Source organism: Neodiprion fabricii, chromosome 3 (genome assembly GCF_021155785.1).
Source record: "Neodiprion fabricii isolate iyNeoFabr1 chromosome 3, iyNeoFabr1.1, whole genome shotgun sequence".
NCBI lineage: Eukaryota > Metazoa > Arthropoda > Insecta > Hymenoptera > Diprionidae > Neodiprion > Neodiprion fabricii.
Genome location: NC_060241.1, coordinates 17,696,646 through 17,715,888, shown reverse-complemented (window position 1 = coordinate 17,715,888; position 19,243 = coordinate 17,696,646). Strand labels below are relative to the sequence as shown.

The 19,243-nt window shown below is 39.8% G+C and overlaps 1 protein-coding gene across 5 annotated transcripts; it reads right to left on the bottom strand.

The window, feature by feature from the left end:
• Positions 1-246: 246 nt before the first annotated feature.
• Positions 247-15,509, bottom strand: LOC124179129 (probable multidrug resistance-associated protein lethal(2)03659). 5 transcript variants are annotated; one of them, XM_046563260.1, is made up of 12 exons: positions 15,444-15,509; positions 10,935-11,064; positions 9,420-9,671; positions 9,011-9,275; positions 8,739-8,913; positions 8,510-8,666; positions 8,205-8,407; positions 6,785-8,120; positions 6,029-6,243; positions 4,374-5,452; positions 1,293-1,403; positions 247-1,122 (listed from the first exon to the last, which is right to left on the bottom strand). In XM_046563260.1, the coding sequence occupies exons 2-12, from the start codon at positions 11,009-11,011 to the stop codon at positions 1,096-1,098; spliced, it is 3,897 nt and encodes a 1,298-aa protein (XP_046419216.1). In that variant the 5' UTR covers positions 11,012-11,064; positions 15,444-15,509; the 3' UTR covers positions 247-1,095. The 5 variants fall into 5 exon arrangements, with proteins under 5 accessions (XP_046419216.1, XP_046419215.1, XP_046419214.1 ...); XM_046563259.1 differs by having other exon boundaries at positions 15,295-15,506; XM_046563258.1 differs by having other exon boundaries at positions 15,299-15,506.
• Positions 15,510-19,243: the final 3,734 nt, after the last annotated feature.

Genomic DNA, 19,243 nt, shown 5'->3' with positions numbered 1-19,243 from the left:
TTCGCCATACCCTTTCGGGTATGCTCTATATAAGTGGATAGCTTGTGCGGAATGGGGGAGGGGTGCAATGAATTGACTAGGTATTTCAAGATTGATATCTCAAGGCTCGATTTTCTTTGACTTTCCGTAAGGCTTAATATCTTGCATAATTTTGCAAGCCTCTGGTAGGATCGATGCAATCGTGACGTGTATTCTTCTGCCTATCCTATACCTATAGAAACTTTGATAAATTCCATTGCCAATTAATTGGAAGGTAGAAATGAAAAATATATTCCTGTATCAATCTCTTAATGCGTACAGTCGGACTTTCTGTTTTTCCTTGATCATTTTATATCGATAGTTTAAGAAAAGTTTAAACTGAAATGATATTTTCATACAGCTATTTGACAGAAAACTTAAAAAAAAAAAAAAAAAATTAATATCCTAATAAGGTATAATAATTGTTTTTTAATCATTATGATCATAGCAATAATATTGAATACTAATAATAATGATAATAGTAATAAAATTTTCCTATATAAATTGTTTTAGGCACATTGATTACTGAGATCGTTTTTATATGCGATTTGCCACAACAAACGAATACTGCAATATTGATATTATTACTCTATTAAACCTAGTAATTGAAACCTAGTAGAAGCCCATATATTGAGCTTGTATGTCGTATGCTTATATAAAGCTTATAAACTTTTTCTGGCGGTGAATAAAACGTGCCAGCGTAATAAGTACCTATAAGATTAAGATCAACTGTGTCCGCTCTGATTCGATATCAGTATTTGCACCTATAAGGTCCTTAAAAATTAATGGAAAAGTATACAAAGTTTGAGAATGGTAGATAACAAGTATCTTTTAAGACACATTAAAAAAGACTATATAAAAATATTTGATTTTCGCATGAATCACTTTTAAATATAATGTACGACATGTTAAGAATAGGAGATGGAAGGCTTCGTGAAAGAGATTTTGATTAACGTATTATGTGCAGCCTTGGTAATGGATGATTCATACTCATACGTTCTTGGCAAGTTTAGAATCCTAGCATCCAAAATGATTGTGTGAATCCACAACAAATCCTAGTATCCTTCATGTATTCCTTCAAGTCGACGTTTGGCTAGTGTAGTTCTGAAATAACACCATTAATCTTATTCACATTTACGTTGATTTCATTATGTTTTCTTCTGCCAAGCTATACTATTCGAGCTAGAGGGAAAATATAGGGTCGATAAAGAATGGAAAACTCACAGTTATAAGATGTGCATAAGTTGCACATGGTTGCAAGAATAATGCTTTACCTTTTCTGCTATTTTTGTAAGATTTTCCGCCATTGAATGTCCGGTTTGCTGCACCATGTCGTACAAGTATCCTTGTCGATTTTGAAGCAATAAATGAGGATGATCAAACTCCTGGAAGCACAATGGTGATCTTACTGTTATTTTAGGATCTACATACCTATATGGACGATAATTAAAATATGGCTAGTTTCTCGGCCGAGTCGAGTACGTTGGTAATGCAGATTGAGCCCGTAGCGGCCGACCGACAGTGGCACAGCAGGCTGAATCAGGGTCACCAACGTAATCAACTAGGCCGAAAAATTAGCCGTCTCTGAATTAACGTCCGCATGTGTACAGTTTTACTCAAGCACAGATTGCGTACGAGGGTACAAATGAGTAGACAGCTGGAGAAGTGGGTGAATTTCGGGGATTTATATTCCGACAACCGATTATTTAGTTCGATTAGGGTTCAATTTATTAAAAAGTTTATACAAGATTGAGCTTCGTTCGAATTGTTTTTAAAATCGGAATCAGTACTACGCATTGTTATTAACAATCACGTCAATCATTTCCCTCGGTGATATGCATGTTTAGCGGTGCCCACAACATGTCAAAAATGGCTCAGCCGACTTACTTCTTTGCAGACAGTATGCTTATGTAGTCAATATATTTTGCTACGATCTGAATTTTTTTTCCTCACCAAAATGGCGACCTTTTGATGTTGATTTTGACTAAATTTTTCGTAAAAAATCGACGACTTTTTCTTTATTGAATTAACAAGAGAATGTTACATCCTCCAGACTTCGGATTCTTTTCTCGCCATCCAAAGCCCATGACGAAAGAAGAGTCGTGTAAGTCTCTGTTGTAAGGGAACGTTACGGCCTGGAGGTGATCCGGCTCACGGATCACAGTTTTTTTATGTGTGATGAGCTTTACAGCTACATTATACCCTGCATCCTCGAATCCTCCCCTTACCATCACCTCGCTGCCTGGGTTCCCATACCGCATCAGTAACATGCTCCTTCTATAATTGATAGACGGTAACTAGCCAGTCCCTTACATCCTTCCTCCTATATATTCACTTTCAAGTCAACTCTCATTCGGCCAACATATAAATTCATTTCTCTTCCTTTTTCCCTCCTGCGAATAATACTTCCTTCTCATCTTCTTATTGTACTTTTGAGATCATTCACAATAAATCAATTATATAAACAATCATTCAACTTCTCAATATTAGTTCCTCTCATTCTCCATTATCTTTCGTACGAGTGCGTAGTCGACGGGTTACAAACTTATAATAGGCCATAATACCATCACGACAGGGCTGAATTCATTGATAACCGCTCGTCGTAATCACAGTCATACATATCCCGTAACAAGAATAGAATTATAAAAAACATGAAATCTTGGCAAAGAGGCTAAACTATCCAAGAATACGGTCTCCAAATTTGAAGTAACTGGTTTAAGCGTTTTTGAGATATCGTGGGCACTGTAAAATGCGAGGTAACGAGTGTACGCCTGTGGAAAACACAAATGCATGCCATTGAGATTTATTGACTTCACCTACTTGGATGTAAAAATGTTTCTTCAAACCAAAAAAGAAAAATTCTGGACTCTGTCAAGTTATGACAGATTGTTCCGTGAAAGGTCAACAATTTTTTTCATTTTTACAACTAATATTTTAATCACTTGTATGCCACTCTGGGGTCTCAGAAGCTCTAAAATGGAACCGTAAACTTGCGTTTCTCGAGAGAAAATATTTTTCAACCGACCATATTTCAGAAGGATTTCAGAAAGAACAGTTCACCTATTACCAGTTTGTTAATGCATAGATAGATTTCTCGATTAATTGGCTATCGTAAGTGAAAATGCATGTTGGAAAATTAGAGCATACTGAAAGGAAACGGTGAAATTCAGCAGCCTGAGCGACCGACTGCGCATGCGCGAGATAATTGAACTCTATATTGGTCAGTGAGATCGTATCGACGCAATATTTTCGTCTTTACGGTAGGAAGGCCAACTTACTGGTAAACGGGCATGGGCTGTCAAACTTTTCCGCGTCAAGTATCGAATTGAAATTGGGGTCACGCTCTTATTATGATTATTATTCGTTGGTTAGTTTGCCGAGCCTAATCAAATTATTATATAAATTATGTGATATCTGTGTAGCCTAAAAAAATAACAGCTGAAGCTTGAGACCGCTAGCCTGCGCGAAAAGACAATGAAACTCGCGCATGCGTAGTCAATCGTTTACTATTTCTTCTGTGCATACTCACGGAGGACAGGAGGAAGCATTGATAATTGGACACTAAAAAAAGTGTCCTCAAGTAGGCGAGCGTGAGGGACGAGTATGGCTACATACCTTCACGTCCTCTAACACAAAAGCATACCTATCGTAATTGAAGACCCCGAGCATTAAGTTGATATAATCCGAATAATGTGTGAGGTTGTGATGTTTTTAAAGTTGATTGATCTGTTTTTTCTGTGAACCTTAGAGGCTGGGTAAATTGTTAAGAAATAAACAATTACGTCAAACAAAATCATTGTTACAAAGGCAGTAGAAATCATTTATGTATCGATTATTCAGAGAGAAGCAACATGATGAATTCACTAAAAAAAATGTAACAATCCACAATTATGATCAAAGCCTAGCAAAACGTTGTATCTGCCTGAGTAAACGTATCAGCTTTGACTGCAGAATGCATGTTAGAATTACTGATTTAATTCAGACTGCCCTTCATGCACAGATGGTAAAATTTGACAATGCTCGTTCATACAAGTTTCCCATTCATACTAATGAAAAATATATAAATGAAATTTGATCTACATAGTTTTGAATAAACCGAACCTCAAATGAATTAAATGATTGGTTGTCGAGGTATAAATCCCCAAAACTCATACACTTTTTCCGCTGTCAATGTGTGTACTAAGATCCTCTTAAGAGGTATAATAATGCCCCCTGTGCTAGAATTAATTGTGCTATAAATTTGAGAGAAACCACTCTGAATTTTGTTCGAAGGTAATGTTGGTTCTTCAGGAATAAAATGTGATAGTCAATACCGACATAATTATAGAAAATGTTTGCATATAAGTGTAACTCACCACCATGGTACCGGCATCCATAACAAGCACTTTGCTGCTGTCCATAACGGTGTTGAGTCGGTGGGCTATAGTGAGAACGGTACAGCCAGCAAACTTCTTTCGAATAGTTTTTTGAATCAGCACATCAGTCTGAGGATCTACATTGGCTGTAGCTTCATCAAGTACCAATATTTGGTTGTTTCTAACAATGGCACGAGCAAGACAGACCAATTGTCGTTGCCCGACACTGAAATTAGTACCCCCCTCAGACATTTTCGAATTCAAACCACCCGCCAATTCGTTTACGGCTTCCTTGAGTTCTACTTCCTCCAGTGCTTGCCAGAGCATATCGTCGGAATACTCATCAAACGGATCAAGATTTTCACGCAGCCGTCCGGAGAACAGAACCGGTTCTTGCGGAATTATGCTGATCTTGGACCGCAGATCATGCACTCCCAAGTTACTGGAAGGTATATCGTCAATGAATATTTCACCGTCAATGTATGCAAGTCGGAACAATGCAGATATTAACGAAGATTTCCCGGCACCGGTTCGTCCGACGATTCCAATCTTCTCCCTTGGCATGATTACAAAGTTCAGGTTCTTTAGAACCGGGGGCTCGGCTCTATCGTATCTCAAAAACATATTAGAGAACTGTATTCTTCCTTCGGTTGGCCATTCTTCTGGAGGTTTATGTTCCGGTTTGCTCTCAAGCGGCGGTTCCTGTTCAAGGGTACTGTACTCAAGAACCCTCTCGACGGATGTCATATGGTTCTCCATTTCCGCAGTCTGCCGGACGCCCCACTGCAGCATCCCAGTCAGCCCGATACACTGAGTAATTGCCAGACCCACGTTTCCTCCGAAAGTCTCTTGGCTCAGAACAAGGAAGCTGAATGTCACCAGGCCAGTGTAGAGTACGCAAGTGAAGTCTAGGTAATATCCAAACGTTCGCGAACATGAAATGAAGATGTACCAGGCTGAAGAGTGCAAGTCTTGGTGGTTATCGAATTCTTTTGAGAGATTGGCTTCGGCGTCGAAAGCTCGAATCGTAGTCAATCCATTCAAAGTGGCACTCAGATGTCCGAATACTGGAGACCGAGCTGAGGAAACACCATGTAGATTGTGAAAGATTGAAATGTCACTGCCACATTCTGGTAAGCTCCAGTTCACTTGAGACGTATTTTGTAAGATCAGTATCTGGCTTATACTTATTGAAAGCGTTCTTCTTTTTCTAATTTTTTTTTTTTGCCTATATTCATGTTGGGTAGGTACCAAGATTGAAACCATTAATTGAAGATTAGCAAAGATAGCCAGCCAAATACGGTATTTTGAAGCTAGATGAGTGATGGGGCAGAGAGCTTTGATATGGAAATTTCTTACTTTTATCGACCTAATCAACATTGGAGTCCCATAAGCGAGTCAGTAAATGTAGGGTATACACCCTTGGCAACTAGTTTCGGCATTAATTATATTATTACAAAAATAATATAAGCATTGTGTGAAAAGTGCGGAAACTGGGCTATTTGCGATGCCTCTGAAATTTTTGACTGTAAGCCTCAAGGGCAAGTGCTGTGTTCCTCTAAATAAAGATCAGTTCACACAATAAAAAGTATTTGTATTCGTATTGATCTTAAATTTTGCATGCCAGACGAAATAACAATAAACGTCATGCTTACTTATTCCTTCTAATCGTTTGACACTGCGGCTGGTACTGATGTAGATAACTCTCATAACATACAGCAGGATTAGGATAATCACGGTCGGTATCATGAGCAAAGGTCTTATCATTGTAACCAGGACAATCACACCGAGTAGTGAAAGGCCAATCTGCACAACGTCAGACATACTCATCGGTAGAAGTTCATCAATGGCACCCATATCTTTCGAGAACCTGACGTAGAACGTATATAAAAACACCCGGTTATCATCTTAAGGTCGGTCATCATTATTGATCACTGATAATCAGAATATCAGACCTCCGAAGCGCGAAATTTGCTGAAACTTCTAGAAGTGTTAGAACTAAATAAATAGAACTTCTCATGTTCAGTTCCATCCACTGGGCTTTCCTTCGCTCAATCTATAATACATCAGGTTCTCGGAAACTCGCTTGTTTGAGCTCGACTACAGCTCTGAAATAATAATACATCCCTTTACACTAGAATCTGTAAGAGCGTGTCATTGAAACTAAAACAGAGAACAATGAAAGTTAATATTTAGGACAAAAGTACACAGCAAATATCGTTTATTGCGGCATTTTACTCATCGCACTGTCAATTTTAACCGGCGTGAAAAGCCCAATGGATAGAACTATACGCAAGAAACTTTATATTTTCGGCCAAAGAAACACCCCTAACAGTTTTAGCAGAACCCGTCATCCGGAAGTATAATACTCACCTTGTGAGTGTAACAAACTAGTAACGTAAATTTCGTACCTGTTCAAAATGCGTCCAGATGTATTCGTATTGAAGAAACGCATTGTTGTCCTGGTGATGCATCTGAACATGTTGCCATGTAAAGTTTTCGACGCCCGCATGCAAACACTGACGAACATATACGTTCGCAAGAAAGTAAAGATGACAGTGGCCACTGTAATGCCGCTGTATGTGTAAATACACATGTCTCTGGTCAAGGGTGTCGTCCAGTTAAATACCAACGTGCCGTTGCTTATGTCTACTGAGGTCTCCTCCGTGTTTACCCAGTATGTGATAAAGTAGTCACCGCCACTAGCGAAACCTTGGTTCAGGATGCACACCAAGAACATAGTTACGACGAAACAAACGCTGCCAGCTGCTTTAAAGTAGGACAGGTAGATTTTGGCCGATATTCGACCAGTCGATCTCAGTTCCGCTTCCTCGACGGGATCCACGTCGTTTATCTCTTCGGATCTCATGCTCTGAATTGAAGATTTTCGACTCAAGCTTTTCCGCGTGCTTTCGTTATCCTCTGGCACGTTGACTTGCTCCTGCAGTAGCTTAACGAAATCTAGTCCAGCAGTTTCAAGCTCTTCGAAAGTACCCTCAGCTTCCACTTCGCCATTGTTCATCACGATTATCCGATCGACATGCTTAAGATACTGGTGCTGGTGTGTCGCGACTATCCTGGTTTTACCCCGGAGGTAACCATTGATGCATTCGTCGAACAAGTGTCTTCCCACGTGAGCGTCTACCGCCGACAGAGGATCGTCGAAGAGGTAAATATCTGCCTCCGAGTAAACGGCCCTCGCCAAATTTATTCTCGCGCGCTGTCCTCCGCTCAAACTGATTCCCCGTTCGCCAACAATCGTTTTATCGCCATAGGGAAATAGGGTGAAATCCCTCTTTAGTTGACAAACACTGACGACACTCTCATAGCGCGTCTTATCCATGGGTCGACCAAAAAGGATGTTTTGTCTAATTGAAGAGGCGAAAAGCCAAGGCTCTTGACTTGCGTAAGCGACTTTACCGTTCACTTCAACACTGCCACTAACGAGAGGAAGTTCACGTAATATTAGGTGGTGAAGACTTGTTTTTCCAGATCCTACGTGACCGATAACTGCCACAAATTGACCAGGTTTTATCTCAATGTTCAACTCTGAAAGTGTGTTCTCTTTGTTGTCTGGCACCCATTTTGCCGTAGCATTTTTCAACATAACAGCGTATTGGCTGTTACTAGTTTTCTCACAATTGGCTTGTCCATTAGCTTTGATCGCTGGTTTTTCTCTCTCCTCGTGCAGCATGAATTTTTGCAAACGCCTGACGGACACCAACGCTTCAGCAATTTGGGTCATACCTGAAATATTTAAAAACGTGCAATTGAGGTACCAATTGAAAGGGTATAAATTATAATGGCGTTTGGAATGATTTCTGCTCTTACTGATTGGAAACGCAATTGTCATTGCTGTGCGAAGGACGTTGTAAAAGGCTGTCATCATGAACACTTGTTCCGTGGTAATTTTATTACCACTAAGAACGTAAGCCAGTATCGTGACAAAGACGCAGAGTCTCGGTGTGTACATGTCGAACGACGATGATATTCCTAAGACGATTGAATTTTTCTTTATTGCGTTAACCTCTTTCCTAAAAATGATACAATATTATGTATGATTCCGTGATATATGTTTCCTTCGCTGCGATTTCTATTGCTCAATGACTTTATTCAGAATAATAAATTACCCTTACCGTCTTGCGATTTCGACAAGATAAGAAAATGGCTTTTCCCACGTGTACATTTTTATTACTTGAATACCATTGATGATTTCATTCATCAGGCGAATTCTTTCATCTGTTCGAAGAGCGATTCTCAGTCTGAATGTAGAGGACTTTTTCCCAAGATATCCTGACGATTAAAAAATAATATAAGTATTTTGTTAGTGTGCATTTCTAACGGTTTCGGCAGTTCAACAATCACCTTGCAACGGAATGAAGAATAGCAGTGTCAGCATTCCAATGACTGCTGACCATCCAACTTCCCGGTAAATCAGGTAAGTTATTACCACAGACTCTAAGGGCCCCAGCCAAATGTAGTGGATAAAATAAACTGCCAAATCAAATCTGTTCACATCATTGCTAAGCAGATTAACAATCTGGAATAGTTTTATACGTGGATGAATACTACAGTCTTTGATAATGGTCGGTCACACGTGCAGTCACGTGAGGTTTGAGTTAGTGTCAGCAACTCACCTGCCCAACGGTCGTCTCAGCCAAAGCGGATTTCGAGAGCTTTAAGACCTTCCTGTAGATGAGCGAGCAGCAGGCGACCCTTATTTTCATTCCCGTGTGCATTATTCCCAGCATGCAGGGATGAATTACAAGGAAGTTGAGGGTGGAGCATAAAATTATTCCACCGGCCCACAAGTATGCTTCGTCCTTTGACATTTTGGACCCATTGACATTGTCACTGCGGTAATACCGAAGTAACCCGGCTAACATCAACGGCTGCGTTATCCTGTCGGTGTTTGACGGTGTCGAAGACACAACGAATGTTCGTTAAAATGTTTTTCATGTTTTACCATTCGTTTTTTTTTTTTTTGGGTCAGTTAATTATTAACCTTGGAACCGTTCATGTCTCTGCAATGAGAGCTAGTCTCACCTTACGAGAAACTCCAAGGCTGCTATTATGATCCCCAACATCATAATCCGGGGGCCAAAGCACCTTACAAGTACTCGCAGCAGACTGGGCTGAGTTCCTTTCTTTGTTCGACAACATCTTTCTTGTTCCTTCTCCCAGATCCTCGATATTTGGTCCCCGAGGACGTTGCTCTTGTGTTCATTAAGGGGCGCATAGAGGTCTGTTACTTCGAGCTCTCGTCGGTATCCCAAAGCAAACGTCCTCAGAACCCATCTACATGAGAACCATTCGTTGGTGAAGTATGTAATATATAGTGAAGTTAAAGTGTTATAGAAATGGATCGAGGCACTGAGCGATAGATATTTATGTTTTCTCATGCCATCGTGTTGAAAAATTCAATTTGACGGTCGTATTATCAATCGCCAATTGCCAACGGCAGGACAGAGGTAACGAATAGAAATCTCATTTCTCAAGTACCTTCGAGAGGCGAGGACGTGTATAAATATACGTGCTATACACAGTGTTCGACAATGACTTGGTTCTAGACTGTGCGGTAAGTTTTAGCTTGAAATCATAATACTGCGTACCCAGTGGCGATGGCCAGTAAGCTAAAAATAATCGATGCATCGATCAACCGACTCCAAAAAATAATTGAACACAACTCGATTGAATCGGTGAAAATCAATCGATTACTTTATATTTGTTTATATTTGTTGAAACGGTGCATTTGAAACCAAAACTTCGTCAGTGCGTGCTCTTGTTGGCGGAAAAGTTTTTCGATAATTTATAGTTTCAGTCAAAACATGTTTCAATTTCAGGTGAAAATATTCATTTATCTTTCACTTATTACATCAAATAGGTACTTAGTAGGTAAGGAAATGATAATAGTTGATATTTTAATCAGATAAATTGATATTGTATTGCGTCGTTCATGGGAGTAAAAAACAAAAACCGATTGCAAAGAAAAATAGTCGATTATGCTCGATTAAACGGGAAAAAATAATGGATTCATTCGAAAATCGATTATTTTCGGTCATTCTTAGCACCCGGCATTTTTTCATTTCACTCCTGGGCGAGGCGCTTACAAATTACTGGCATTACTATAATCATGTATACTGTGTGAAATTTAATGCTGTCAAGCTTGTGATTGTCATGGTCATACTGATGTTTAAGTTGCAAAAAGATGAGTTGGCGTTATGATGAACCATAGGTACTTACATTCCATGGTAACCAAATACCGTATATTAATTACAGTCGCAGACCACTGTATGATATCAATTCAGTATGCGTTGTATGTTACTTACGGTATGTTTGCGATGCTAATCAATACGGCGATATGAGTATCACTAGCAAGGCTTCTGATAAATGCAGAGCATAATTATACCGATAGCACACGTGTTACACCATAGTTAAATAGTTAAGTGCATAATTGCGCTCCAATTCTTTGTTAATCAATGACGGTGATTTTTGTCGCGAATACCGATAACCAATGTCACCTATCTGGTTTATAATTGTACAAACGTGAGTTGAACTTACGCGAATGTGATGATCGAGAACGGATTTGCTTTTTCACGCGGGTTCCGTTGCGCTTGTTGTTTCTCCGACTTGTCCATGGCACATGAAGTTGGATGATTACCAAATGTCTCTCATCTAGCACAGTCACCTCCTGCAACAGAAACAAATCGTAACAAATTCATTAGCGTGATGCTAAATGTGACCGAAATCCACGGTACGATGTGAGCGCGGTTCGAAACGGTTGCCATAAATTCCATTTAATTATCCCTTATTCGTGCGAAATGAATTAAGCGCAAAGTGTGGATCTAAAGTTTCTTGGAATTACCATATTACAATTTCAGTTAACAATTTCACATCTGCAAAGTAAATGCATTGATCGAACCGTAGCGTTCAGGAATTATTTTGTTTTCACAAGTGTATAATATTACCAACAGCACCTCGATGGTATTGTTTTGACACGGTAAATATCGCTGATAACCAATCGTCGGTGGCAAAGATTCAGAAGGTACTATGATGACTTTCGACGAATTTAGCACAACGACCTCATCACGCGGATGAATGTGGTGTTCCTACATGCCGGTAAGCGAAAGGTGGGGCTGGGAATACGATTTAGGTCCGTACATAATACATACAGTCGTCGTATTAGAGTTTCGCTTCGTCACTATGCCTGATCGATTTTTTCGCAGTTACAATATTTCTTCTTTTATAAACTAACAGTTTAGATTGTTGTGGAGTATATATACGAAGGACCGTGGACGTGGACAAATCGCTGGAGCTCAAAGTACAACCGACTACTTGAAATGTGAGCCAGATTTGCGATTCTAATCAACCACACGAATTCTGAACACGAGAGACTTTCGGCTTTTGTATGGTTCGTTTATACCGCATGCGTGACGCGCGTTTGTACATTGCGTACATATGAGTTGTGCACTGCGGCACAGTTCCGCAAATATTCGTCACTCTTACGAATAACCGAGTTGTCGCAAAGTATAGCGAGTTGTAAACTCAATGGATCGATTTTCCTGACATTTTTCCGCGAACGCGATGTTGCTTTGTGATTAGTCGCCACTGTCTCCATTTCTAGCAATGTAAGTGTTGCGTTTTTCAATGTTACCACTTTGTTATACTAGTTTAGAGTTCCGACTATGAGATCACTGCTGAACTGCATTATCTGCACGCGGATAATGAATGTTCGACTTCGATCGTTTGTAGGAGAATACTAACACGATGTTTAATAATTTGAAAATAAGACTTGTCCATTGCATGGTATAAGATAAAGGCTTCATTACCTTTTATCCGACTGCATTACCAGAAAAAAACCGAAAATCGACTGGTCTAGATTTTGATTTGGACTTACATCGTTTCAAATTTTGTGATTAATATGCTTGTTTATACTTGGAATAAATGTCAGCAATCGGTAAATCATAACAGCCTCGAAATTATCATATTGGTGCATAATCGCCTTAAACAAAAGTGAAAATACGGCAATTGGAGCCACTGTACCATACTGATGTCACCATCGGCACTTGTATGCACAGTGGATAAAAAAGTTCTTCAGCTTCGGGCTCAATAAGTTAAAGAATTTGTGTCAACATCATCGTGTTACGAGCGAAAGGAATTGCTCGCGACGACTTCGAACGTCACCAGCAAAGAGAGACCAGACAGCTGATGATCGAGGCAGCCCGCATGCACAGATCAAGGGTGAACCAACGTAAACGAACGTTAAGCAAGTGCAACCATCGCGCATCTGTTAGAAACAATGAAACAATATAACGGAGGGAGTTTATTTTATCGTTGACTGGACATCTTTTCAATTATTCTAGAAGACCATCTGAACAGACATCATCCCATTAAACCTTAATTGAAAATTAATATTAGACCTGCAGCAGACTTTCTTCACCGATTTCTTCACTGATCGTGCACCGTTCGAACTCTGAATAGTTAACCTGTGTCATTTTATTTTTCCGTAGACCTATTTTATTTCTCGAAATTCTTATTTTATGTAATCGTCAGCCGGTATAACGACGACACAGCCGCCGTCGAAACTCTAACAATAAGCATAGTAGAAATCCGCCAACCGTGCTACTTTGGATATGAATGGCCTGGCGAAAATTTTTTTTTTACTCCATTCTACAACGCTAAGAATTCACCTCAACAGTAGACATCGTATATAGGGATATAATATATATTATGTACATGTAAGTTATAGGTGTTGGCAAAAAGAAATAACAATACCGTTATAAATGTAACACCGATGACAGGGAATTCGGGTTGAATTGCACAACATTTGACAGCGTATGTCGATGAAATTAAAATCTTACTCTGGTCCGTGAATTTGGCGAAATGAATAATCAAGCAGATCGATAACAACGAGTGGAAACTATACAACGTAGCGAACAGCAGGTCTGCACGTCCTAAACCAAAGGGTATGTATAATATGCAGGGAATGTCGCGATCGCTAAAAATAGCTGTCCTGAACCTTCGTGCGTAGGGTAAATATTTCAAAGCAAATACATATAAATATACAGTTGTTGATCGAACGAATTTGTGTCCTACGAGTGAGTGGTTTTTACCCTCTCCCCCCCCTCCCCGCGGGTTTCATTTCTGGGAAGGTTGAAAAAAAATACATCTTTTCTATTAATAAGTGACACGACGGTCCCGCCTTACCAACTCTTATGACTCGAGAACCAGCAACAACGTCGTTACGTAATCCCGGGTTGAATCTTCTAGACCATTTCACGTGTGTGTGTGTGTGCATACAACAAGCGTTATTGTTAGTATCGGAATATAAATTTTATGTTGACCTTGCAGCATTTCTGTATCGTAGCTACCAGTACAGGTAGATATGAAATCTTATAGTTGGTATAAAAAAAAGTGGTCTACCTGCGAGAGCGAGTTTCAGTGCGGGTTCAAGATCATCTATTAGCGAGATATAAATACGTTACATCCGAACTTGAACATCACTTCATTGAACCATCGGCGGTTGAACGTGAATTAATTCACAATTTTTAACGGTAAAACGATTCTCTTTTGCTTGTAATCTCCTCCGTGTATCGTTTCCGTGCACTAAAATAATTGTGGATTATCGCCACTGCCGGGCACGGAGTTGAAATACGCGCAGGAAAAATTATTCCAATACCCCGGCGTCTGACAATGAGATTATAAGCGAAAACACCGTTCAATTAGCTCTGGTCATAATGTTACAGTATCAAGTTGACCGCTTCGATGTAAACAAATTGACGGGGTAGTGGTTAATGATCGATTTCCTTCTTTAATAATCAGGCATTAGTTGTCGCATTGCATACGACCTCTGCTTATCGTTCGCGTGACATTGAGAAACGCACAAAGTATGACACGTTCAACTCCCCGCGATTCTAGATGAAAATGTTTTATCACCGCAGCTTCGCTCTGCAATCATGCAGAGAAGCACAATTATTGCCGTCCTTCGGCGGTTGTACAGTTTCTCAATTAAAATCGTATCAACGTAGCTATAACGGTGGGATGCGTGACGATAAACAGCTGCGAGAGTGACGCCCGTTCCGGTTGCCATGGCAATCGACGTATCGGGTTGAATGATAATTTAGCACGATATACGTATAGGTACATGGTAATACTCGGCGGCTGCATGTGATTCGTGAGGGAAGCGTGTGGTCTGTGAACCATTCCCTTCCGGAAATACAACGCCGTTATGCTACTCATTTCTAACGCTATTTTTTATGCAGATACACGTAATAACAGGATTGCCGTACAACAATGCGAACGCCGCAACGCGACGTGCACGATGCGACAAGTCTGAAAGCGCACTCCGTGGAATTGTGCATAAGCAAAATATTTGTGCTTACACAAGTGTCTCGCTTTAGACGAATGAATGCGCGATTGCAAAGATCTACTCTTCGCGTGCGGTGTGTTTTTACCAAAATATGTTCACCCGTTTCTTGTCAATTAAACATCACTCAATTATTTTATTAATAATTTCACGGGTACGGTTAACTCACGCGGCAGCACATCGTCATCCTCACTTATTACGCAATTCCGATTAACCCGCAAGGAAAAACCCTTCTACGTTGAACGAGGCGATCGTTACAGTGGCGTAGCCACCGCACTGCGGGAAATTGACCGAGTCTAGGGTTCTGGAATGTGGGAGAAAAGCAACGCTAACTTCGCAAGGTTCGTCCGTGTGAAAACCGCTCGTAAAACGTGCGAGGCGTTGTGATCGAAGCGTTGCACGTAGACGCAGTTTCCGCAATAACTCTTGGCCTAACAACAAAGCGACGCGCTTCCATTTTACACTCGCATCGCGCAATATCACGACCGAGTTAACAACAAACATTGAAACGCTGAGCGCGAGCAACGCGCACACGCCGCATGATTGTATTCTTACGTACTCGATGCGCCTCCTGCGTGCCTCGAAACGCCGATCGCTCTTTCTCGCGTTGCCTCGGGCCCGGCACACTCCAAGCATTCGGAGGATCGAATCCTCGTCGCCTCCTCCTCTCTCGCTGCGAGACGCAGACCTGTCGAGTAACCGACCGTGTGTGTTAAACTGCGGCACTCTGCCTTCTCCCGTTCGAAGCGATGCTGACTGCAGCTGACTGGCTGGCGCTGAGCCGAGGGAGTCGAGAGAACTCGTCATTCGGGCACGTGGTGGCTCTTCGACGCGCATGCGCCCTTGCGAGGCGAGTTTCAACCGGACAGGTCACATTTTTCGGGAATTGGCGAGATCACGGAACACAATTTTCACCGTAATATCGGGTCGCGGAGGCGGTGTCAAAGTTCCGCATTTGAAAAGTTTCGACGGCGCAGAATTCCGAACTTTTTCCTGACGAAACTTAAAGTAAAGAAACAAAACTTCGAGGAATCATCGAAGTTTCGAATGGTCAGAAAACCGACGGGTCAAAGTTCCGAATTGCAAGATTCCGTAAAGTAAAGTTCCGACAGAGCAAAGTAAAATGTTCCGAAAAGTAAAGTTACGATAGAGCAAAATTCCGAAAAGCAAAAAATCCAATAGAACAAAAAACTCGAAACAAAGTTTATTGAAAATTTTATGTACTGCAAATTTGGTTCACACCATTTTTAATGTTTCGTTAACCATTAACTATGTATTTAGCAATAACCATGTTAAAGAAAGTTTGACGCGCTATAAATAAAAATCCATGCGTTATACAGAAAAAAGTTATAGGAAATTTTATCATCCACAAAATCTATTGTTACTACATTTTTGTCGGGCGCGGGTAAAAAATTAGAAAAACCAAAAATCTGAATGGTCTGCATGAAAACAGTCTCACGACGGCTCATTTTACTCCTTACTTCGCATTGTTGCGCTGTCGTTCTATCGGCTGATAGCTAACCGTCTGTACTGCGGTTAAACGTGCGTAATGTTTCTGTGAATTGTCTCGTACTCGCTAAACCTGTTACAATATTCTCACTTTCCGATTGGCGGCAGGTTTATCTCGACAAACACGAAGAGCAACGGATTTCATCCGGTAATTGAGTTTTTAATAATATAACGATTTCACCCTAATCACCAGACGGGTTCTTGTATCTATTATGCGTGTCCATACGACGAATACTTCGGATGTTATATCTACTGTCCAACAATATCAAACGAGATATTATAAAACTGTATGGGATCTCTTCTTTGGTATCGTACGAAGTGATCCATGCGTATGTATAAAATTGAAGGACGGAGCATTCGAATTGGTAAAAGACCAACTGGGCAGTGAAATTTTCATCAAAAATATGAAAAGTGGCATTATTCCGAAAAAAATGTCATGTTTTGTACTTTATCGATCTGAAAATTTGAACCGCATTTACGTCGACATTTTATACCACGTACTGAAAGAAGTAATACCGATTTTCTAATTAAAAAAAGAAAAAAAATTCAATACTTGCGGGTTATCTGTCTGTCCGTTGCCGCTTATAAGGTCCACATAGTTCATTAAACAACGCGCAAATTACGTCACCAGGCGTATAGTATACACGAAATTTCAGAGAAAATTACGGTGTTAGATTGAGGACGCAAACAGCGTTTGCACATAAACGACACCTAAGACAAATCGCATGGGAGTGATGAAGAAACTCACATCGCGTGCCTAAAGGTAAAAGGGCATATCCCTACATGTTAGTAGGGATTTATGCTGAAAGGGCGTACAAAAAAATTTTTTTTTGCCAATCGGTTCAAAATCGTCTGAAACGCAAATATCTGTAAAAAAAATTTTTTTGACATCCTAATGCTAAAAGGGCGTATCTCAAGACATACGCCCTTTCACCTTTTAGAAAAATAATACTTAAAAGTAAAAGGGCGCATAAAGAAAAATTCTCATTTTGATACTAAATGTTGAAAAATAGTTTCACGAAACATGCACTAAAAAAAAATTTTTTTTATACCTAAGAAATTTTTCCTTATGGATAAAAAAATGATAAAAATAATAAAAAAATGATTCTTGGGATCAGAATATGGAAGTTTTTTAACTATAAGAATATAGTTTTCTGACTGTCAACATTATAATTTATATAATAATTTTTCATGTTTTTAAGTTCTACAACTATTTTTGAAATAAAAAACATTAGAACAATCACGCGTACTTTAACGTTTTTTGAATATATTTTCGGTTTTAACTTTGAAAAAGTGTACAGTTAAAGGCGTACGCTCTCACGACCACAGAAAGTTTTGCTTTTTTTTTTTTTTTTTTCATATTTTGACTGTCAAAAAAAAAAAATTATACGCCCTTTTACCTTTAGATTGCCAAAATTTCGAATTCTTAAAGGTGAAAGGGCGTATAATTAAAGACATACGCCCTTTCACCTTTGGAATTTTTTTTTTTGATTTTAAGCTTAGAATATATCAACCACTTGATTGGCAATAAAAAAAAAAATTATACGCCCTTTTACTTTTGCAAAGGTAAAAGGGCACATAGATTGGGATGCGCCCTTTTACCTTTAGTCACGCGACATTATCCGTCTATGTTTAAGCCGATCTGTAGTTCGTCGTTTACAGCACATTTGCAACTTCGAGGCAAGTGGAGTGCAAATTCAAAGTCTCCTAGGATTTGCGAACTTACTGCGTGATGTCTCATGAAACGATTATTTCACAATTGGATGATTAAGTTACTTCGACCTCGTTTCAGTTCATTCGTCATTCGCAGTTTACGACAGTTTCACAAGCGAAGATCCATTTTTCGCTCTCTCCGACATACTGCGCTAATGAAATTTCAAGGAGATGATTTTTTCCGACATATTCGGAGTAATACTGACTTCCCTTGCGATTTACAATTTTGATGAAATAATTTCCCCAACACTACCGTTACTCGGATGATGGTGAATTTTTTTCCGAAGAGTTTTCATAAGTCCAACATTTCAACCCAAGACCGATGAAAATTTTTTACAGTTGTTTCGTTCCGTTGTGAAATTGTCGTTGTTACGTAACCAGGTAATCGATTAAACGCATTCATCAACAAATTACGACCGTTTCAGGAAACGTGGATTTCATCGTAGTTACGTCCGTAACGTAATTACTTCACCGTGTTTCCTCTACTCTTCTTTCTGTTTCTGCATTTCCTATATCCGCCAAAATTGATTTACACATCATCCTTGTAGCAATAAATTTCGCTGTATGAAATACAGTTGCATTAGCACAGGAGAGAAAATCGAATGCTTAGAAAACATCAACGACGATACCTTCTGAAGTAGATAAGATGTATCTGTTACTTCTTATTAAACCTGCCTTGTGGCTTACACATCGCGATGATACACCTGTGTCGTATCCGGATGGTCCGCGGTGTGTTTACATTTCCTCTTATCAGTCATTGCAAAATATTTATCTCTCGCCTCTGTCCTACCCGTTCAAACTAACCGCCTTCTATCTTTGTTCACGCCGTCGTCGGTTGCTTCGCTACGGTGACTTGGATCTTCGCTACGTACCATCAAGTCGCACTGCACATAATGTGAATCTCGGATATAATTAGAAGTAGGTATAAGCACTCTTGTTTCTAATGCCGACGAGCTGCATCATCTATTTGATAACACTCACACACCACCACCCTCTTCGTGTGTAATTTTAGGTGGAAAGTTTCTCGTACGTTTCAGAGAAGACATTGGTACCCATTTCTGTAAGATTTATAATATTTCACGTTACAGATTTACATACGTCCGTACGTGGCACGTAACCGTCAAAATAATGATTCAGCTTGAAAATAGTCTGGAATTAGGACACTGTCATCGGTTACTTTCAAGGAGGCTAGATGGCCATTGATTGATACTTCTTATTGAATTTGTTTATCAAATTATTATATAAGTAGACTGCGAAGATCTTCTTAATGATAAATAAATAG

What these genes read in the sequence shown, in the direction of transcription:
- LOC124179129 (XM_046563260.1), bottom strand. Translation starts at nt 11,011, where the DNA reads ATGGACAAGTCGGAGAAACAACAAGCGCAACGGAACCCGCGTGAAAAA. An exon ending in GACAATTGCGTTTCCAATCA is followed by an intron (nt 8,121 to 8,204) that starts GTAAGAGCAGAA and finishes TAAATATTTCAG; the next exon opens with GTATGACCCAAATTGCTGAA. An exon ending in TCTGGACGCATTTTGAACAG is followed by an intron (nt 6,244 to 6,784) that starts GTACGAAATTTA and finishes GTTCTACGTCAG; the next exon opens with GTTCTCGAAAGATATGGGTG.